At 51.9% G+C, this 21,397-nt stretch overlaps 8 protein-coding genes across 8 annotated transcripts; 6 read left to right on the top strand and 2 right to left on the bottom strand.

The window, feature by feature from the left end:
* The first annotated feature begins 240 nt into the window (after positions 1–240).
* QC762_101340 (uncharacterized protein) lies at positions 241–3,883 on the top strand. The gene is made up of 3 exons (XM_062884514.1): positions 241–1,272; positions 1,335–1,697; positions 1,754–3,883. Exons 1-3 carry the CDS (start codon positions 526–528, stop codon positions 3,644–3,646), a joined length of 3,003 nt encoding a protein of 1,000 aa, XP_062747354.1. The 5' UTR covers positions 241–525; the 3' UTR covers positions 3,647–3,883.
* Positions 3,884–4,055: 172 nt separating this feature from the next.
* On the bottom strand, positions 4,056–6,921 carry ZRT1 (high-affinity Zn(2+) transporter zrt1). Its single transcript, XM_062884513.1, has 3 exons — positions 6,103–6,921; positions 5,901–6,041; positions 4,056–5,844 (listed from the first exon to the last, which is right to left on the bottom strand). Exons 1-3 carry the CDS (start codon positions 6,378–6,380, stop codon positions 4,431–4,433), a joined length of 1,833 nt encoding a protein of 610 aa, XP_062747353.1. The 5' UTR covers positions 6,381–6,921; the 3' UTR covers positions 4,056–4,430.
* Positions 6,922–7,274: 353 nt separating this feature from the next.
* On the top strand, positions 7,275–8,616 carry QC762_101320 (uncharacterized protein). Its single transcript, XM_062884512.1, has 2 exons — positions 7,275–7,924; positions 7,985–8,616. Exons 1-2 carry the CDS (start codon positions 7,800–7,802, stop codon positions 8,397–8,399), a joined length of 540 nt encoding a protein of 179 aa, XP_062747352.1. The 5' UTR covers positions 7,275–7,799; the 3' UTR covers positions 8,400–8,616.
* A 1,657-nt stretch (positions 8,617–10,273) lies between these two features.
* QC762_0027340 (uncharacterized protein) lies at positions 10,274–10,964 on the top strand (the record flags this gene model as incomplete). The annotated part of the gene is made up of 2 exons (XM_062883174.1): positions 10,274–10,805; positions 10,911–10,964. The coding sequence occupies exons 1-2, from the start codon at positions 10,416–10,418 to the stop codon at positions 10,962–10,964; spliced, it is 444 nt and encodes a 147-aa protein (XP_062747351.1). The 5' UTR covers positions 10,274–10,415.
* Positions 10,965–11,548: 584 nt separating this feature from the next.
* QC762_101310 (uncharacterized protein) lies at positions 11,549–12,331 on the top strand (the record flags this gene model as incomplete). The annotated part of the gene is made up of 1 exon (XM_062884511.1): positions 11,549–12,331. One exon carries the CDS (start codon positions 11,549–11,551, stop codon positions 12,329–12,331), a length of 783 nt encoding a protein of 260 aa, XP_062747350.1.
* Positions 12,332–13,771: 1,440 nt separating this feature from the next.
* Positions 13,772–15,394, top strand: QC762_101300 (uncharacterized protein; the record flags this gene model as incomplete). Its single annotated transcript, XM_062884510.1, has 1 exon — positions 13,772–15,394. One exon carries the CDS (start codon positions 13,772–13,774, stop codon positions 15,392–15,394), a length of 1,623 nt encoding a protein of 540 aa, XP_062747349.1.
* A 646-nt stretch (positions 15,395–16,040) lies between these two features.
* On the top strand, positions 16,041–16,619 carry QC762_101295 (uncharacterized protein; the record flags this gene model as incomplete). The annotated part of the gene is made up of 1 exon (XM_062884509.1): positions 16,041–16,619. One exon carries the CDS (start codon positions 16,041–16,043, stop codon positions 16,617–16,619), a length of 579 nt encoding a protein of 192 aa, XP_062747348.1.
* Positions 16,620–18,245: 1,626 nt separating this feature from the next.
* Positions 18,246–19,821, bottom strand: QC762_101290 (uncharacterized protein). The gene is made up of 3 exons (XM_062884508.1): positions 19,347–19,821; positions 19,207–19,291; positions 18,246–19,150 (listed from the first exon to the last, which is right to left on the bottom strand). Exons 1-3 carry the CDS (start codon positions 19,426–19,428, stop codon positions 18,583–18,585), a joined length of 735 nt encoding a protein of 244 aa, XP_062747347.1. The 5' UTR covers positions 19,429–19,821; the 3' UTR covers positions 18,246–18,582.
* Between the last annotated feature and the right edge of the window lie 1,576 nt (positions 19,822–21,397).

Raw genomic sequence — 21,397 nt, 5'->3', positions numbered from 1 at the left:
CGGGGATGACTCGGAAACTTGGTAGGCAAGGTCAATGGGGATAAAAGGTGAACTCGAGGAACCCAAGGCTAATTCATGGTCTGGATCCGGGTCGTCGGATGGTGTTTTTGAAACTTGAAAGCTTTGATGAAACTCCAAACAAAGTGGGAAAGGTGAGCACGGGCCATGGGAATCCTCTCCAGTCTTGGCTCGAGGCGTTGTCAGCCCCCACCAGGAATTAGTCTAGTGACTTGGGAGCAAGGCCTTTGTCTTCTCCAAGTCGACAACAGCATCTCAAAATATCCGTGCCACCATCAATGAATACGGTCGGGCATCCGGTGCCCATTCGCTCGCACGCATCGCATGGCATGTTGAGAGCACTCATACGCGAGAGCAGATACGAATTTGTCGATTCGAGGTGACCACCACCGCCATCCACAAAACCTGACGCCCTTTACTCATCTGTGGAACCCCGCCGCCGCCTTCGTCCTCTCTGTCTTACCGCATCTCGCGCGCCACTCCATCCCACCCCAACTCTAAGTCACGATGCCCGACGGTGCAAGTATCGCTGGCCGGAGCCTGGTATCGGCCGACAGCCCCAACACCGATGTTGGCTCCATCACGAGCGCCCAGGACGGCTACGATCCGCAGCAAATATTGGCGCTTGCGCGCCATCCTCCTCCCGGCGCCTCCGTCTATTCACCCTCGGCAATCCCATCAAACGCCCTCAATCCGCGCAGCTGTGTGACATGCAGGAGGAGGAAGGTTCGCTGCGATAAGCACATGCCATGTTCGAACTGCTGCCGAGCTCAGATACCATGTATCTTCCCGGCCCCCGGCCGCGCTCCTCGTCGTCCGCGCCCCAAAGATCCTAATGCCCCGGCCAAGCAACCGTCGAGTGAGCGAGAGCTGGAGTTGATGAGGCGCTTGCGGAAACTTGAGGGAATTGTGGAGGAGCTCAGCGGTCAGATCGAAGTGGAAGCAGCGCGCAGCGCCGGAAACTCTCCCGAGGGGACGACGGCGTACAACAGCGGACAAGACCATTATACACCTGGGGGGAGACCAACTGCTCCTGCTTATTCCACCAGCCATGCTGCTGTCACCGCCAACGTCACCACGCCCGACATCCCGAAGGCGCCAACAAGAACTATTTCCGGGACGGCTATTTCCGAGCCGGACCGGCTTGGCAAGCTTTCACCGGATGTGCACAAGCAATTCGGACGCTTGATGTTGAACGAGCGAGGAGGCACACGTTATGTGTCCAGCGGGCTTTGGTCCAGTATTACGGATGAGGTATGTAATTATTAAGATGCCGCAACTGGCGTTATGTCCATGCCAGGCTAACACTCTCAAAGCTGGACGAGATCAGAAGGGAATCCGAACACTTTCACGATGAGTCAGAAGACTCGGACGATGAAGCTACCCCCGAGTCCTCTGAGCATGTAAAACCTTCGGTCCTATCTCATCAATCTTGGATTATGGGCTATAGCTCGTCCGAAGTTGATCTCAGGCCTCTGCACCCATTACCATCTCAGATCCCGTTTATCTGGCAGGTATTCCAGGAAAATGTTGATCCGATCCTCAAGGTGCTCCATGTTCCCACCATGAACAAGCTCATTCGAGATCTCCGACGCAACCTAGACACTCTCACGCCCTCCACCGAGGCCTTGATGTTTTCCATCTATTACGCATCCATAACATCTTTGGATGAAGAAGAGGTATGGTCACGCACTGTTACTCCTATCCGCCACCACTATGCTCACACTCCTTTCAGGTGCGACGTAATTTCGATGCCGAGAAGGATGTTCTACTTCAAAAATATCGCTTCGCATTGGAACAAGCGCTTGGCAAAGCTAACCTCTTAACGACGCCGGATCTGGTGGTGGCACAAGCATTCCTTCTGTTCTTGGTCCTTGTTCGTCGACACGATGATACAAGGTTTGCCTGGACTTTGACAGGGCTTCTGATCAGGATCAGCCAAGCATTGGGACTCCACCGCGACGGGACCCATTTCGACAACATCACGCCTTTTGAGATTGAGATGCGAAGAAGGCTTTTTTGGGCTGTCTGCGTGCTGGATCTTAGATCAGCCGAAGATCAAGGGACGGATCTTACTGTTGTGGACCAGACATTCGATACGCAATACCCCATGAACATCAACGACACCGACATCTCCCCAGAGAGCAAATGTCTCCCCGAACCGCGGGTTGGAACTACCGACATGACCTTTTCGTTGATCCGATACGAGATGTGCTCCTTGGCCAGAAGCTTGCACACCATGTCTTCGGCCATGGCAACAGTGAACCCCCGTGAGGCGGGCGTTTCGCTTGAAGAGCGGGAAAAAATGCTGGTAGACACTCAACGACGCGTGGAGGAACAATATCTCAAGGACAGTTCAGAGCCAATGTACTGGGCAGCCGCCAACATCACGCGGGTCATCTGTGCCAAGATGATGCTTGTCATATACCAGCCAGTTTTGTTTCCGGGTCCGGGCAATGAGTATCTTACAGACGAAGTGCGAGGTCGTCTGTTTAATGCCTCTCTCGAGGTATTTGAGTACGCTCATATTTTGAACACGGACGAAAGGTGCAAGCAATGGCGATGGCTCTTCCAGACCTATAGCCAGTGGCATGCAGTCGCTTATACCCTGATCGAGGTGTCTCATAGGCCATGGGGTCCAAAAGCTGAGCGTGCTTGGACAGCGTTGAATTTAAGGTTCGCAGCTCCCAATTCTGCCGAACTAGAGAAGCTTGCGGGCCATCATGCGGTGTGGGTGCCCTTGAGGAAGTTGTACGACAAGGCAGCAAAACACCGTGCAGCTGAGATTGCGCGACTTCAAAACGACCCCGACGCTGCACGGGAGCTGGAGTTAAGGGACCGATGCAACACAACTCCTACCAGCATTCGCGAAATCCCGGGATCGATGAAACGTGTGATGGCTCTCGAACAGTGGCGCAAATTGGTCAATGCACCACCTCTGCCACAGGAGTTGCTGGACGAACAAGCAGAAGAGGCCCATGAACCGACACAATCAGGGACATCGGCTTCTCGAGGGCAGCACCAGCAACTAGCCGGCCAAGCCCAACCAATACTCTCACAACTGAATAACAATACCCACGTGAGGATGGCGACTAAGCCCGAGGTCATGGATTACATTGACTCGGCCATGAGCAACTCTACCCCCTTTGTCTCAACAGACTTCGCTCCCTTATTTTACGGGGACATGGCCGATTATGTTCACCATACCCAGGCTTTTGGATACCCTCCATCAGGACTGGACTTCAATGCGGCCCCCACACCGAACTACAACAACTCTACTTCGTCGTTAGGAACACCGGTACAGCTACAGCCACAACAACGTCAGCAGGCACAGCAGCAACATCTCCAACAGCAGCAGCAGCAACAACAACAACAGCAACAACAGCAACAACAGCAACGCGGCATGCAGCAGTCCCCGCAGCAACTGGAGCAGGTGCCCCCTTGGATGTGGCCCATCAACACAGGATCGCCTGATTTCCTGCGGATGCCGAACATGGGTAGTTTGGACGATGTAGATATGAACGTAGACGAGGGCTTTGACTGGCAAAACTGGCAGGAGAGTCTGGGGAGATATGAACTCGAGACGACGGGCGGGAGGACGAGCAGTACGTGGGGGCCTGGCATTTGAGGTGCTCACGTAGCAGATGGAAAGAAGAAGACGCATGGAAATGGGATTGGGCGCAGAGCATTGTGCATGATGTGTGGACATTGATGGTGGCTTATTTTGTGTTGCAACTGGAAAAAGTATGTAAGGTGGTACTACCTTGTTGATTGATAGATACCCGGATGGATAGTTAGATTAGACGGAAATTATAGACAGATAGGCGACTTGTAATAATTAGGTTGAATTGCATAACTATCGATGGAAAGTCGTACAAGTTGTACTGGGCATGGTGTAGCGATATGATCTTGATTATACTCCTGATTATCTTTCAACCCAGCATATCTGGACATAAACAAAGCTTTAGTTTTGGTCTCCTTCACATGCAAGTTTTGTGTGGATCACGGATGCTGAATTCGGTGTTCACAATGCCGAGTAGAACAGACAAAGAAACAACGGGTTTGTCACCTCATGCTTCGTAGATTCATGCCCAAGTAGATACATCAAATATACATGACTATTTATCAACACACATTCCTCCTAAGTTCTATCATTTCCGAAATTCCCCTTTCATCGTTTCCCTGTTGCACCCGCAGGTGAACAACAACCTTGGGGGTATGTAAATTGCATGACGCCGCAACACCCAACGCTAAAAGTGAGATCCTTTCCTCCCAAAATTCCAAATCCTCCAAGATAACAATATGTCATGATGGTATCATATCCCTTTTTTGTCCAAAAAAAAAATCCAAAAAAACCCGCATCATATCCGGAAGGCCCAGTATAAACAAAACCCACATATCCAAAACCCTATTTACGCCCATTTGCCCAACAAGCTCATGACCGCCAAGCCAACCACCATGGAAATCAACCCCAGAGCAGTCTTCAGTGGCCCAGAGTTGGTCATCTCCCCTCCCAACATCCAGTCGTGAGCCCACATCTCCACCACACCAACCCACACGAGGATACCGGCTGAGAAGGCGTCGAGGGTGCCAATAGCGATGATAGTCGAAGGGTCGTTGCCGTTGAATGTGTGAAGAACGCCGATACCGATGCCCATGCCGATGGGTGTGACCAAGGCGAAAGCCAAGGCAAGCATGAGCTTCTTGAACATGGAGACGTGAGGGGTGAGTTCGCCCGCAGTGGTGCTGTTCTCGGAGGACGAAACGCTTCCGCTCTTGGCCGTCTTGTGCGCATCAGGGAGGGCGAGGTGGTCGTGGCCGTGTTCGTGGTTGTGGCCTTCCTTGGGAGCATGGGCAACGATCTCTCCGGCGGGGGCGATCTCAGCGGCGGGCTTTGGCTCGGGGTGGTAGTGCGCATGACCCGGACCGTGACCGTGGCCGTGAACGCCGCTGTGGGCGGTGGCAGCGCTGGGGTGACCGAGGGCGGCGATGCGGGTGCCAAGAGCGATGCCTTCGAACATTTGGTGGAAAACAATGACGGCAAACAGAGTGCCAAAGAAGGAATCACCGGCGACGACTACAGTGAGGCCGATAAGAAGGGAGTGGAAGATGACGCCGGCTTCAAGAACGGTGATGTTGACCATGTCGGTTTTGCCTGGGGCCGGGCCTTGCTGCTCACCGTCGCTGGAAACAGCCTTGTGGGCCTGTTGCTTGGCTTGGTGCCATTGGACGAAACGAACGCCAAGATACTCGATGAGGAAGGAGAGGAAGATGCCTGCCATGAGGATGGCAGAGGCTGTGGCTTCGTACTGCAGCTTGCCGAGGCATTCGTTCTGGAACATTAGTACAGCATGAGTGTAGAGGTGGACAAAAGCGGTTGAGATGATGACGCCAGTGCCGAACTGTCTGAGAATGGTAAATACGATGTGGTTGGGCGACACAAAGGATGAGATGAGAATGGGAGTGAAGACACCGATGGAGCTGGTAGCCAACATGACGAACAACAAGCCAACACGAAGCTTGATGTTGTAGTCACGCTGCGTTCTTTCGCAGGTGTTGGCAACCTTCTCGCCCCCTTTGCCGACGCAATGCTCGACGCCAGCGTGGAAGTGGCAATCAAGTTCCTCCGAGTCTTCATGACCGTGGTCGTCGTGGTCCTCCTCAGCGGTGGCCAGGGTGATCTCAACTTCCTCTCCGGTTGGGCCATTGCAGTATGTCTCAGCACCATGGGCATGGCAACCGGTAAACTGTGCTGGGAGATCTTGTGTAGCAGTAGCAGTGACAGTTGTGTGGACCTTATACTCGGTTGCCCCGTGCATACAAAGACTTTAAGGCCGTGTCAGCGGCGGGTCAATAATGGAGTGGTTGGAGGTTGTACTTACAGCTCAGACCCGTGGAGATGGCACGCGCTAACTGCAGTCAAGCTCGAACTGCCAGTCGCCGTTGGGGACGCTGTTACCGCAGGTGCCGTAGCGGCAGCAAGGACAATTTCTACCTCATCAGACTTTGGTCCTACACAGTACCTATAGGGTAGACCTTTTAGCAAACCGTGTATGGTGAGACCTATGGAGGGCGAGTGCTTACGTCTTTGCGCCGTGTGGATGGCAATCCGTGTATGAGGCGGCAGTCTCGGAGCCAACAATGCGAAACTCTGTGACTCCGGCTTGACAATAATAATTAGTACCGTGGGCGTGGCACTCTGACACAGCAGTGACGGTTGCTTGCGCAACTACTCTGGCAGGATCTGTCACGACATGACGGGCGTCGATTGGTGAAGGGTTTGCTGAGACGAGGCTAAGAGATGGAGCGGCTAACAGTCCATAGAGGAGCGACGCCCGTATGGCAGGCAGGCTTTGAAACATGATGTGATAGAAGGTATGTAACCGAAGACCAAGGGTGATGCTGCTACTGTGAACCTGTCGGAGCGGGAGGCTGCGCTCGATATAGATATGGGCGTACAAGGCGCGGGATAGCACAGGGGATTTTAAAGCGAGGCAATTGAGGGGGTATCTTTGGTTGCTTCTCCTCAGCTCATGTCCTGGCTCGTGGGGGTCTACACAGAACAGTGACGGTGGGAGTGGCTGCCAAGTTCCAGGTCTTGCAGCAGCTGTGTCCACAAATCGAGCCGTCAAGGTTGTGACTGACCGTCAAGGTGCACAGCACGTTGCGGTCGTGGCGTGGGCGTCCTGTAGGTAGCCGTAGTCTTGTGCGCGAAGCACAAGTTACTCGCGTGGTCGTGGGCCGTCTGGTATCTGGCGTAGGATCGAATTCCGGGGAAGGGAAAGAGACGATAGAAGACTGGGGAACACGGGATAGCCACGAGGGAAGGAGAGACAGGAAACAAAAAAGGACTTGGGGATCGCTGAGATGGGAAAATTCAGCGCATAGAGGGGCTCATGGAGGGGCCTTGGATGGAGTCGTTGCGTGCTCGAATCCCGTTTGCTCCATGGGCTCCATGGTGACTCCAAGACCAACTCCACCACGCGAATCCCAGACTGGCTGCTGCGGGTGAGTGGCCGAGTTGGGCGACATGCGACGAAATCCACATCGTCAAGGGCGGGATTGAGCAAGAAAAAAATAAATCTCTTTGTGTTGATTGGCTGAAACGATGCCCAGAACTGCAAGCAATCTTGAGCTGCCCATCAAGGTGCCCGGCAAATGCGCGGCGGGCTCTGGCGGGCTGAGAACCTTGATGGCCATCGCTAACAAAAGCCAAGGCTACGAGACCCACTCTGTCTTCTGGTCCACCCTTCCACGCTGGTCAAAGCCCATCAGTTTTGGAAAGACAAGACAAGCCAACGCCGCATTCCAACACCTCGATTTTGTTGCACAAACGAGGACCACTGATCGTCTGTCCAAAGCCTGCATTTCGCTACAACATTGTCTTGCTCAAAGCGGATCTGTCAGGCTAAACCCATCGGTTAACCAATGTCTTGGAGTGTCTTGGCAGCAAACGGCACCACTTCGCGGCCAATGGTTCGTTTGAAATTCATCTGATGCCAGCCGTCCCACTTGCCATGCTGTCTCGAATGACGGCAGCAGTCCCTATTTTTGACTGGGTACATGGGAGTTTCGGTGAGGTGATGGGCGGCATTGGGGGCAGCGCATGAACATTGAGGGTGGCATGGTGACATGGGATGGTTGGCTGTGGCTGGCTGTATTACCTCGCTTTAAAGACCGTCTTGTAACGCAGAGAGGCATCCGGTTCATCCCATCTCACCCGTACACCTTCAGTCTCACCTGTCCGTCCACCCAAACCCCAAGACTCATCGCAAGCCAAGATGAAGGCCGTCACGTATGCCGCTTTGCTGTTGGGTGCTCTGTCCACCGCTTTGGGGCAGACCACGGCCGATCCCGGACCATCTCCCACCGAGTCCATGGGCTGTGTGCCTCACAATGACCACTGGTAAGCTTTGGTTTTAATTAGTGCTGTAAGCCTGAAGGCATACTAACCTCACTACTTCAGGGACTGTGAGGGACCCAGGGTCACCGATGCTGTCGTGACTACCGGGACGGCCACTGGCGCGGCTCCTGTAGTCACCACGGGTGCAGCTCACCATGATCACGACAGTGATGGTGATGACCATGACCATGATCATGACCACACCGACGATGAAGATGACCACACTGATGCTCCCGGCACTGGTAGCATCAAGCCCAGCCCTACCGAATCATATGGATGTGAGGCTCATGGAGATCACTGGCACTGCGATGGTCATCGTACTGCTTCGTCCACTCTTATCGCCGTCACTCCTACAAACACCGGCGCCGACTCCGAGGCCGCCACCACCACCACCTCCACCTCGACTGCTGGCGCTGCCCAGATCACTGGCCTCAGCCTTGCCGCCGGTGTTGCTGCCATCGTTGCCATGGCTCTCTAAGTTTAGGGAGGGTAAATATCAGCAAATAGCCACCGACTGTATTTTGACATGTATCATTTATCTCTTGTAACCCTTAACAAAGTTTGATGCAGAGGACATCTCGCCAGTGATGCTGGGCTGTCAGGATTGGCTGAACAAGCTTCCTATCCAGCAGGAAAGACAGATAGTTCAAATCTTAAATAATATTACAGTATAATGGTTCAACATCAATTCATGCGAAATGTCTTTCGTTCTTTTCACCGAGGTGTGAACCTGCACAATTGGATGCCTCTGATAGAAAACCTGTCTAGAAGCTGTGGAACTACATGATATCAGACTCTGACCCGACATGACAGAGAATTTTGTAAGATCTGATAAAGGGGGCTGCCCTTGGCCTCCAGTCTGTTTCTCACGAGCATTGATACAACGTCAAAGCTTGGATGGATGAGACGTCAAGAACCTGAGTCTTGATTCGGCGGCTCCACCATCATCAAGTCGCCGCCTGCTACGAATACCACAAAATGCACTCGACTCTCATGTTGTTCGATGCCCCTTCCAGAAGCTTTCACAAATCTCACTCCAGACCTGAGAACCTGGGATCCCTTCTATCTAGAAATTGCTGTCAAGCAGTGACTTGCATCTGTCATGTCAATCAAACAATGCCCCGCGCAGTGAGAACCTTGATGGCCCACGGTTCCGATGGCGCTAGCAAAGATAGGGCAGGAAGCATCCCACGCCTCAGCACAGACCGCCAAGCGGCCTGCCGCCCTAGCTGAATTCTTGCGTCAGCGAAGAAGAAAACGGAAAGCCAAGAGCGAAGCCCAACCTCTTCTTCCAACGTCGCTCTTGCCCAACTCGGATCCTTAACTGATAAGAAAATAAGAATGCCAAAGATAAAGCAAAATATCACCTTGGAAAGATAAAACAACATTAACAACGACACGGTAGCATCTAACGTCACATCCCTCATCGCATTGCTCCGATTTGGAGAAGAGATTGCCCCTCCTTCATCAGATGGAATTCCCTTGTCGCATGACCCATCCATCAAACAGTCAGAAATGTCAAAATGCCGCCTTGTCTGTCTGTCAATGCTGCATTTATTGCCTGCAGGAAACCCCGAGATCGCGCAGCTGAAGCGTCGTCTTACCACCCTCCTCATCCGACAGCGGAACAGGATCATAGGCTGAGATGGAGGGTCAGGAGGACAATCATGTACGTTCTTGATCGTCCGGGACAGATGGGTCCGAATAAATATCTTGGGACGACTCGGCATCATCTGTTCTACACTTGGGCCACACCACTACGGACCGTATTTCTGTGCCAGCATGTGTAGGACGATGACTTTTGGTGACCGACGACGTCTCAAGAAACCTTGGCACAGAGAACCCGATTCACCTCCGTGAGCAAAGTATTTGGACCATTCATGACAGAGGGTTTTAAAGTACAATCTCATTGGGTTGGATTGTCATGAAGAGTGCCCAAGGAACAGCTGACTCAGCTTGACGTTCACCGACTAGTTCGCTGCTTCACCGTCGGAGCCTTCTCCGGTGATGAGGTATTTTCGGAATCGACATCCGGGATGTCCGGCACGTGGAGCGAAAAATCGCTTGTGACATCTCAATAATAATTTTACACTTAACGACAAAATAACCACCAATCATAAGTTTAAAAATCTGGAAAAATTTCAGAATATTTAAAGGCTTCTTAAGAATAAACCTATACCTTTAGATTTAGCAAAAAAAAAATACTTGGTAGTTAAAGGGTTGTGTAACTGAGTAAGGTCGAAATTAAATTGCACAAGCAATTTTTCGCCCCACGTGTCCGGGAAGAGCAGTACTGTGTAAAATAAATACCCTGTGACGATCGGTGCATGGAGCGGAGCAGATCGGCGCTATCTTCTGAAAACTCCGAGTCCCAGGCACCGAAACTCGGCCGGCTCCGGTGAGACTTGTCTTCACTGGAGCCCACCGCTCAGCACCGACCTTTGACTTCTTATCTTTGGTTCACGTGACTATCTGACTGTCTCAGGCACTAAGAATGATGACAGCCCCGAATGCAAGCTCCCTGACGTTTATCGATGAACTTGATGAACAGGTGGAGCCTAACCTCACCGGCGCCCCGCATGTTCCTTGCACAGGACAACCAAACTCCCCGAGTTGGTTGAGTTCTCCAGCATTGCTGGTGTTTTTGCCTACTCTTCGAGTCTCCTCAACTCTCAACTTGAGGACTGGCTGTGTTGTTCTGTCCCTTCAACGCGCAACATATATTCGGGTCTCAATGCTCCAGATGCTGCATGTTCAGGCGCCTACCCCACTCAGGCTCACCAAATGGCCAGCTCAACACTCGCCATTCTTCCATGGACTTCGAAAATTTGTGACACTATGGATTAGAAATCTAAACCTTTGGGCTTTGAGAAGAGAACAAAGAGTAAGTTTTCTCCACGTGTTGGGTCGTGGGCTGGGGCCTCTTATCAGCTCGTTGACCACCAGCGAGCAATGAGCGTCAAGAACCAGATACGTGCCGTCGCCAAAGCCCCCTCGGAGGTTCATCTTGTGCCGTGCATCAGGTTCGGAGCAAATCTTTTGAGAAGAAAAATAAGAAAGAGGGGGCCAGCCGTTCCATTAATACCTGATTGAAACTCTGGTAATTGACGACTGACAATGGAGCTGTTGTCGTTGTGGTGGGTGGGCTCATGGCATCAACGGAGTGCAGAACTGCCAGCAGGCTTCGAAGCTAGCAACAAAAGAAGCATAGCGTGCTCGGCGGGCAGCTCTCGCGGAGAATTACTGGCTGGTCGAGATGCCAGCAAAGTGGGCATTTTTCCCTCGCTGCAAGAAGACGTGTTTGAGGTTAAAGCGAAGGTCTGGTCGAACAACTGGAGCCACGCGATTGGCCAGTGTGGCAACGATCGCACAACAGAGCACAAGTTGGGCAAAGAGTCACCCGCTCAGCTTTGGGAGAGGAAAAAGGCGAGATGGTACTAATATCGTGATCCAGACTGCTTGGGCCGAGCTCTTCAACAGAAAGATTCAACTTTGCTGTTGCACCTCGATCGAACTATCGACGACGACAACGACACCGACGTCACCAGTCTCACACACCCTTGCGACATTTTGACGACTGCAAATATCACCAACACCGGCGGCACAACTCACATCAAAATCAACGACATGCCAAATCTAGTATCAGTCGACGTCTCGGTCACAGATGACCGGGTCAGCCTCGTCTTCTCTCACAAAACCGTGGCAGCCGCCTACGCCTCCTACCTCAAAGCGGAAGACGCCCGGCAACAACAACGAGCATCCTCCTTTTCCCCACACCACTCCCCACAGCTCAACAACCACAACCCATACCGCACACTTCACAACAATCCTCTGAGCGGCTACCACCGCGCTCCTCAGTTCTCCCCTACCACAAAGGAAGTCACATTCTTCCTCCCCTCCTTCATCACCTGGTTCATCACCTGCCGGTTACCCGACGACGAGGATGCCGTGACCTTCAGCTTCATCGACGCGGACGAGCAAGTGGCCACCAAGTGGGCTGAGAGCATGCTCCTCTTTGAGTTGGTACCTCCCAACCCTTACGACGACGTGAAGCAGCTGCATGTGAGGAGGCTGTGGAACAAGGCGAAGTTGATCAATCTCCTGGAGGATCTTCAGCAACACCAGCAGCAAGCCAGACCTGGTAGTGGTGGTCCGTGGCAGCAGGGCGGTCCAGTTCAGGGGTTGAATGCTGGGTTTCACGCGGGTGCCGGGTATGCCGGGTATGCCGCTAGCGGAGGAAAGAGCAGCTCGACCGTGACGAGCCCGAGAAGCAGCGTGAGGGGCAGCCCGACTGGTCCCGGAGGACAGGGAGGATACAGCAGGATGAATCACGGCCCCAATAACGGACAGGTGAACGGACTTGGTGTTGGTCACGCTGGGCAGAAAAGAGCAAGGGATGTGTGGTGGTGACTAGTGTTTTTGTCTTTTTGCACGACTTTCAAGATGGTGGAAAAATGGGTTTGATGGATTTTGGTTTAGCGACGGGCGTTGGTGATTTTTCAACAACAACAACAACAACAACAACAATTCTGGTTTGGCGGGATCGGGGTGTTCTCGGCATACATCATGGCATGGCGTGGTGGGCTTTTGGATACGATACCCTACTTTTTCTTTTCTTGCTTATTACATCTTGGCCTGCTTGAAGCAGACCTGCGACTTGGCACATACTGCCGGCTTTTCTTTTGTCATGAATTCAGAGATGGAGCTTGGGGGAGGACAAACTGGGTGGAAGCCAGGACAAAACAGAACTGGCTGGCCTTGCTTATATAGTCCAACAAGACAACTTGTTCCATGGCTGCTTGTGGCCTTTTTACCGTGCTTTTGATTCCCTGCTGGTATGAAGTGACTTGTGCCCAACCCAGAACTGGCTGTTCAAAGTTCCCACAGACACTCAAGAAACAGCAAGAAAGTCATTGGTTCTCGGTCCGACAACCCAGGTACTACTCGGATCTCACATTTGGAAAACAAATTACATTTCATGGTCAGGGTTGATGGCGGTAGAAGCAAGGTTTGGCTGGCGCGCGGCCTGGCGATCAAAAAGGGGGCTGTGCAAACCAACAAAGAACCAAGATGCACTTGGGTCCAACAGTCTCGACCAGACTGTTGGGCCCAACCATAAACATCAGAGCAACTCAGAAAATACTGGTCAAGGTGAGAGAGATGAGTTGTAAAGGGCAAAGTAGAAATCATTGTAAATACTCAAAGCTTAATATCATTGTTGTCAAGATCTGTCAAAGTGTTGTTGAGTGCTGACATGTTGGCTCCACGGCGGAGGAGGCTGAGCAACCGGATTTCCCACCTCCCGTCGTGCATTTGGCTCCCTCGTCATCGTCCACTGCCCCGGATCCTGAGTTGCCATTGCGTATTCGCCATTGCGGTCGGGGGCGCGGCTGATCTTCAGCCCCATGGGCCTTTTTGTTAGTTTTGGCCTTGTGCCCCGGCCCTCTTAGAGCCCGCCACGACTAATGCGCACAAGATATTCCCGGCTCCGTTCTTTGTCAAGTGAGGATCGTAAGGGACTGAGCCACACCAATTCTCCGCACACTCATTACAAGATGAGGATGTAAAAGTGGCGCTTCCCACTCTGTCGGCTCTTGATCGGTTTCTACCTCAGCCGTTCCACCTACTAAAACCAAGCCGTCTATATTCACATCAAATCGGGGCAACGTTTGTCGGGTGATCTTGTCTAAGCCCCCGTTTGGTGAGTGATTTGAAAAGGACGGGTGAAAGGTTATATCAACGCTACCGCCCCCCTTTTTACTTCCTTCTGCCGCTTTGCCGGTGGCCCATTGGTACCAAGTCTTGGACGCATCAGTGCAGAACCAAAATACCCCTGAATACATCACCACAATGGCAACAACAACCGAAACAATAAACACTCACAAAAAAACCCTGCCGCTTAGTGGGGAATACTGGGCCCAATTTGAAGTTCCGCTTTCCTTACGGATTCCACGAGCACCAGGACCAAATCAAACCGAAATGCCATCTAAACGCTTCAGCATACCCCGTTTTTCTCTTCAACCGCGAGATTCATCGTCATCCCTTTCCGATGCGACTTCAAAGCCCACGCAGAAAAAGGAAAAAATGCGCCACGACAATCTTCCCCCGTTGGTCATACCCCGAAGAAACTCCTCACACCAAGCTTTGCTTCTTCAACTCCAAGTCATCTCCGTCCCAGGGGCAATCACGCTGAAGAAAACCTCGTCGGACCAATCAATCCAAAAGCGACAACCCCAAAGACCTCATCAACCACCCTACCAACACTACCAACACGAACGAGTCTACCACAAACCAGCAACAGATCCCTCTTCACAAAGGGTATCCTCCGCCCAATGCCCAGTCATCAGACCGGTCCCCATCCCCATCCCCGACCTCCCACCCGTCCCCCCTGTCCCCCTCAGCAACTACCCCCCCAACTCCTCCTCCACCACCCGCCGCCTCTCCCAGGTCATCAAGCGAGCCCGAAGCAGGAGCAAAAGCCGGGACCGTCGCAAGTCCACCAAACCAGCCGAACCAATCCCCGAAACGCCCTTTCTGGCCTCTGCACCCTACGGAACAGGCAACAAGCTCAACCCGGGCGCCCCCTTCTTGAATGATGCCCCTATCGTCGTCGAGCCAGAAACCCCCTTTCTGGCGCTGAGACTAGAGAGGAACATGAACGGCCCCTCTTTTGAAGACGACGATTTTCTTGCCGTGATGAGCAAAGGTGGTAAGACGCCGCCTGACTCGGCCATGACGATGGGGAGTTTCCTCTCACAATATAAATACCCGCCTGTGACGAATCAGCAGCGTCTGGTGCAGTCGCCTATTGGGTATGGCGAGGAGGAGGATGCAAGGGCTGTTTTGCCTAGTCAGAGTCCAAAGAAGGGGTCTAGGGACTCGGAGTGGGCGCAGAAAGAGAAGGCGTTGAAACGGTCGAGTGCGGTTTGTGGTGGGGTGAGGAGCTTGAATGGGAAGGATGGTATGAGTCCTCGGGTGGCGGGGAATGGGTTTTCTGCTGGGGGAGGGAGGCCGGTGTCGTTGCCGCCGTGGAGTAAGATTCTGCCGACGGGGCCGAGGAAGTCGGGGGAGGTGAATATGGCAGAGATGTATGCGAGGATGGATCCTGAGAGTGGTCATGAGGCGAGGGGACAGGGGAGGGAGAGGCAGTTGGTGGAAGTGAACGAGGAAAAGGCGGAGAGGATGGATAGCTTTAATAGTGTTATCTATTCGAAAACGTGCGTGGCTCATGATTTGGATGGGAGGGAAGAGTGGAGGAGGTCGAGGGTGGTTAGTCAGAAGGAACCGGAGCAGGAGTTGGTGGATGAGTTTGGGGAGAGGGAAAAGGATGCTTTGAAGGAGTTGTTAGAGTATATGGATTCGATTTTGGGACCGACTGACAATCCTCCCATGAGGTCGGGTGCCAGGTGTATTGGTGGTGATTGGAGCAAGGAGCAGAGTTGGTGGAGGGATGTGAGGAGGAGCTTGCAGTAAATTCTCGGCTTGGAGCGGCAATAACCTCATTGGTATGCAAATAAACATCACAGTTGTCTATCTTTGGGGAAATTCATCCAGTAATCATTCGGGCCTCTATCATTGCGACTGAAGGTCATCTTATATCCATGGGATGTGTAAAGTTGTGACGTACACATAGTGTGATGAAGAAAATGTACTCAGAAAAGCCGTCATGAAAAGATGATCTGTGCTTAAAATATGTAGTTGACTGAAGCTCTATCAGGGAGATGGCTTGCACCTGTGTTTCTATAGGAGATTGGGCAGCCCCAAGTGATTCAAACAGTCACGGTCACATCCTGGCAGTTGAGTTCTACAGGGGCTTACAGGCCTACTTGCTCCCACTAGCCACTATACAATCACTGAATGGCCCTCTCGGCCTGCTAAACACGACCATGTCGTCGTCTGCTGCCTTGAAGCCCCACATTTCCTTGATTCCCACCACCCACGAATTTTCCTTCTTTCCTTTCTAGTCCTCAATTTTTCCTGCGACTTTTTCCCGTAGGTCTTCATCTGAGGTCCTTTGTTCATACTTTCACAAGGAGTGACTTGTTTGATCCAATACTTGTTTGTGTTACCGTCTCTCCCTTTGTATTACAAGTAAATACTGTGTCGACAAAGTTTCAAGATGGGGGTCAGCGACCTCGCCGAAATTGAATCCGGGGGTTCGACCCGCTACCCCCGTGACGAGGAAGACCTCACTTACAAGAAGCCCGTCGCCAATCTCGCTGCGAAGGAAAAGGCGGAGAAGTACAACCGCTACTACTATGCCACAGGCCCAATCAGCTGTGGTGGTCGTAGCAAACCCACCCCCGTCTACCACCCTCCCAACTGGGTGTACGCCCCCGGTGACACCCCGCGTCCCTCGCTCGGCAAGGAGACCATTCCTTGGACGTCCTCCTCCTCAAGCAATCATGACCAAGAGATCGATGTGATCCCTCAGATCGATACGGTCAACGAGGCTGTCGCTGCCGTGGAGCCTACCACCAACAAGGCTGTCCACACCAAGACCAATGAGGCTGACGACCACATCAATTCCGACCAAGACGTCACTTCTCCATTCGACGGGATGGATGTTGATAGCCTCGTCGCTGATACCATCACCCCCTCATCACGTCGTGCCAAGGCTCTGAAGAAGACCAGAGGTGCCGGCTCTTCCCCGAAGATCCCCAGCAGCAGTTTGTTTCCTCCAATCCTCTTCTTCTGAACTGATCTTGATGTGAAAATTCTTTTCCACCACAGAACCCTCCTCTCCTGTCCCCAAACCGGGCGTTCTTTTCCCCATCACCGCTCAGCCCAAGGTTACCTCTCTGGCTTCAATCAACCCTCAAACCAAGCGCAAGCTCGAGCTTCTCGACAGACGTGGGTTGAAGCGCGCGAGAATCGAACTCAAGGAGAGGAAGGATCTTCTCACCCATAGTCTGGATGATGGAGCCGCGACACTCGAGGCCCAAAAGCGCGCTGCCGCCGTCCCTGACACCCCCATCAAATACTTCCAGATGAACCTGGAAGTGAAGCAGGCCCAGTGCCAACGGTGCATGAAGGTCTTTGACAGCCAAGGGGAGAGAACGGCCGATGAGAACACCTGTGTGTGGCACTCTGGTATGTGGAGATGAGTTTGGAGAGTCAGATAATGTGGGGACGATAGATGTATGGCGACACAGTGGGATAGGCCGTGGTAGAAGGTTGATGGAAGATGAGAAGGCTTCCTAGTTCCATCAGTTCTCCAGAGTGAATACTATATCATATATAGACTCATTGCGCCACATCTGATGGTCTGGCGTTTGCTTGCTTCATAGGCTCACAGCTCATACCTTCGCGACCTCCACAACAAACGCACATATCTGTTTCTACCTTTCTTCAACCACAAAATACTAACTTGCCTTTTCAACAACAGGCATGTTCGCAACCAGTCGCTTTGTTCGCTGCTCTGCTCACGGCGATCCGGAGATTGAGGAAGGAGATTCCAAGTACTCTTGCTGTGGGTCCGGATCCCCGGAACACCCTGGATGCGAGACCGCACTTGGACATATCTTTGACTGAGTGGTTTCGCGACCGTGATGGAATAGAAGGAGTGAGAAGTGCACGGAAAGAAATGCATGATTGGCAGACATGGGGGTTCTTTTTGTGAGCGGAAGTTGGACATTTGTTAGTCTTCTGAAGGGTCTCATCCTAGTTCCTGTTCCGAATGTCGACTTTGAGAATTACCTTCTTCGTGAGTGGACCGGTGCTGGGCCGGTTCAGCACCGGCTTTGGCCTGTGTAGGGGTGTGTAGGGATGTGCTACTCTGTGCTGGTGTCACAGTTAAGCCAACAGGCAGGTTGAACAGTATGTGGAGCACGGGAGGTGCCAGCCAATCGCTACGGGAACCAATAGGAAGTGGAGCGCCTGGGAGCGCCAGGAGCGTGGTGATCCAAGTGATCCTAAGGTGACGGGAGTGATCCATGGTGAGCCTACACTGGGAGAAGTGATCCAGGTAATCCACTGGGGGATATATACGGAGGAACTGGCCGGTGTAGATAAACAGTTCCGCAGTATGCAATTACAAGTCACATTCGTTGGTGTCTTGACTATTGTGGTTGAGACAAGCCATTGTTGTACACTGTTTAGCTGTACCGAACCATGATTGTTCAGAAGCGCCTTCGACTAGTATTCTTTTCGGAGGTTCTGGATAGGGGTTCGTCACATGTATCCAGGTAGGCCTACTAGGTAATGGAACAGGTGCTGTGAAAGTGCAAGCTTTTCTTGCTACTTATAACCACTACATTATCTTTTCCACTGCCAAATAGTTAGAATAAAGCCTACCTGAGTATAACCGGTGTTAATATAACTGTCTTTGTTAGGGCTCTGAGACTATCTAATATCTGAGAGTAATCGAGCTTTGGTGGGCTCGGCAGGGCCCAGACCAGCTCCACCTTTCCACAGAAATAAAGCTCAATCACTATGGACCGAGGAAGGCGAGAAAGCCATGACGGAAAGCCTTTGGGGAAGCCAAATTGTCGAAGGTTGATCTGTCTTTTTTGGCAAGCGATCTGTGGCCTGCTTCACTATATATTGCATCAAGGCATCGTTGCGAAAAACATCTTTGAAAGGAGGGGCTATTTTGGAAGGAAGACTTTGATATTGAGCAGATATAAGCTCTCAATACATCTTCATCTTCAACCTCGCCCTCACTGGTCATCCCTATCAGTCCACTTCTCCAACCCCTTCAAGAGCGCCTCGTGCACCGCCTTATCACCACTCCTCTTCAGCATCTCGTCAAACACCCCCTGATCCATCCTCTTCAAGAAAATCAGAAATGCCCCCCACACAAGATCCGCATACACCACCTGTTTCCCCTCAAAAAACGGCCCATTTGGATTCTCTTTCATCAACGCCGTGACCGCCTTCACAACTGGCTCAACCTTCCCCCATGTCTTCTCCCCGCCATTCTCCCTGCCAAAATCATCCACCTCCATTCCCAACAGCTTGCCTCGCGTGTCATACCAATATGGCCGGCTCTTCTCGTTCAACAAGCTTTTGGGAATGAGCGGCAGGTAGACTGGCCTGAAGCTCTTCATAAGCTGCGGCATGAGTTCTTCTATTTTGGCTTGGTAAGGAGAGGCGAGGTCGATGTGCGGGGTGGGGTAGAGGGCCTGGAGCTTCTCAGCAATGACCTTGCTGTCGGTCACGTATTTGCCCGAGGGGAGGATGACGGTGGGGATGGTGTAAGCTGATCCTTCCTCGTTAGGCGGCAGGCTAAGGCGGTGTCAGTAAAGGAAAAGGGCAATGTTGAAGCGGAGGACAGGACGCACTGAGGGGAGAGACGGGGAGCGATGTCGGGATACTCGAGCCACTCTGTCTTGTATGGGATGTTCTTGAAGTTGAGGAGGAGACGGGCTAGAATGATAATGTCAACGATAGGTCAAACTTCATCTTGAGGGTCAAGACTCACTCTTCCAGGGGTTCAATGACCAAGCCTTGCAAGGGGGCTGGCTGGGAAGGTCAAAGAGAATAACTTGTTGTTGGTCCGCCATTGTGTCGAGGATCAAAGTTGACTACGCAACGCGGGGGAAGAATATGAGGAAAGATATTCGATCTTGGCGGGGTTCTGATGGCGATGAGGGGGCGGTTTATATGTTTGACACGCGATCCAGACGGCGGTGGGGTATGGTAGCAACGGGCTCGCCCTTGAACTGACATGCATGTGGGGTACTTGGCACCGGCAACAACGCGGACAATGGTCTATCACTGTGTTGACTCGTAGCCGACCATGTCCAGCTGATTTGTTCAATGCTCTTGAGAGTCCGGAGCCCCCTCACGGCACTGCAGTCCGAAGTCGCACATCTACCAGTCGGTTGAAACGAGGACCTGGTGGGAGTACAGATCTGTGATGACGTCAGATTTCCTGACCGGACCCGCTCACTTATACCGCACTGAACTACCAGAAACGGAACGTGACGCGAAAAGAGCATCAGGCATAGGTTTTGATTTCTAATCCACTCTGCGTACCTATAACAGGCCTTATGTCTCACACTAACATCTGGAACATCGGTCTATCCGCAAGGGGGTTTCTAACTGTTGATTTAAATGTTCAGGCACGATTTTGTCTTCCTCTGCATACCCAGTATAGGACTGCACCAGACCTTATAAAGCTGAGCTGTTGTCAGTATGTTTCAGCAAAAATAACAAGTCAAATCCATGTATGCCAAATTCCTGTGCTGCAGCAAATTTCAACGCACCAGAAAGGTCCAACCTGGGTGGATACTTCAGCTGTGTCACCCATCTCTGGCCACCCATCGTCACTCTTGTCAAGAGGTGGATTCCCAGACGAATTACAGGAGACTCGAGACTTGTATCTCATGTTCTGTGGAGTTTCAAGCGCCGCAAAGTTTGAAAAGACTTTTGAGAGAATGTGTCCACGAACTGGCATTTCAAAAGTCACGAGTGAATATTGTAATTCAGGGGAAGAGAAAGATGCTCACGTGGGTGAGATGGACTGGTGGACTGGTGGACTTGAGAGTGAGTGCAATGAGTGAATACAGGAGTCATCTCAGCTTTCAAGTCACAAGGCAATCAAGAGTTAAGAGCACCCTAAAGGGAGCCGCACTATGGCAAGAAAAAAGCTTATCAGTATTGAGAGAATCCACTTTCCCTGTCACTGGGCATTGAACTGTGCCATCCTGATCTTCATTTAGTATATGGATTAGTCTCTCACCGTTGTTGCCAACCTCTGACACATCCCACCAACACTACAATATCTTCACCTACCGTCTAGCTATCCAAGATCAGCACCGAGCCACTGCACACGCCGCTAGCAAAACCTCTTGGTATCAAACCATCAAGTAAGCACTAAAATCTCTGGATTCGTCCCCAAAAAAGGAGCAAGAAGAAAGAAACAGAACACAGAAAATACTAACGTGGATGCGCAGAAAAAGAAAACAAACTGAAAATGGCACCTGTGAACCCGAACAAGAGCGGCAGCGAACGGCATTCTGCTAGCACAAACGCGCTCGGCGTTGAAAAAAGACGGTACAAACCCGACAAAAAGGCGGCCATACGAAGACGGCACCGAAAAAACAGGGTCGAGATGAAAAAGCTAAACAAGGTGCTGGGCGGGCTTTCTTTTGGCGGGAAAGGGCAGGACGATGGGGAGAATGAAGAGAAGGATGGGGAAGACGGAGTGGAGGATATGGACAGAAAAGAAACTTGATGTGGATCAGCTGGAAGCACGTATTGGCCCTTGGGTTTTTGATGGCGTTGAAAGTCTCAGCCTGGCTCATACCAACTCTAGCCACATCACCACTACGAAACGAGTCATGTGATGGGAAATATTTGGGTTGAAAGTCCTGCGCTTTCCTCTGGTAATAAATTGCCGCGATATTGTGTGCAGTCTACATCAGCTCTCTATGTATCTTTTTATTTGACTTTCATCGTCCAAGGGTAAGGCTCCACCATCCAAGGTTGCTACTGAGTGAGAATTGGAACAAGACATATTGTGGGTGA

Source organism: Podospora pseudocomata, assembly GCF_035222375.1.
Source record: "Podospora pseudocomata strain CBS 415.72m chromosome 1 map unlocalized CBS415.72m_1.2, whole genome shotgun sequence".
Classification (NCBI taxonomy): Eukaryota; Fungi; Ascomycota; class Sordariomycetes; order Sordariales; family Podosporaceae; genus Podospora; species Podospora pseudocomata.
This window is presented reverse-complemented; position numbering and strand designations above follow the sequence as displayed.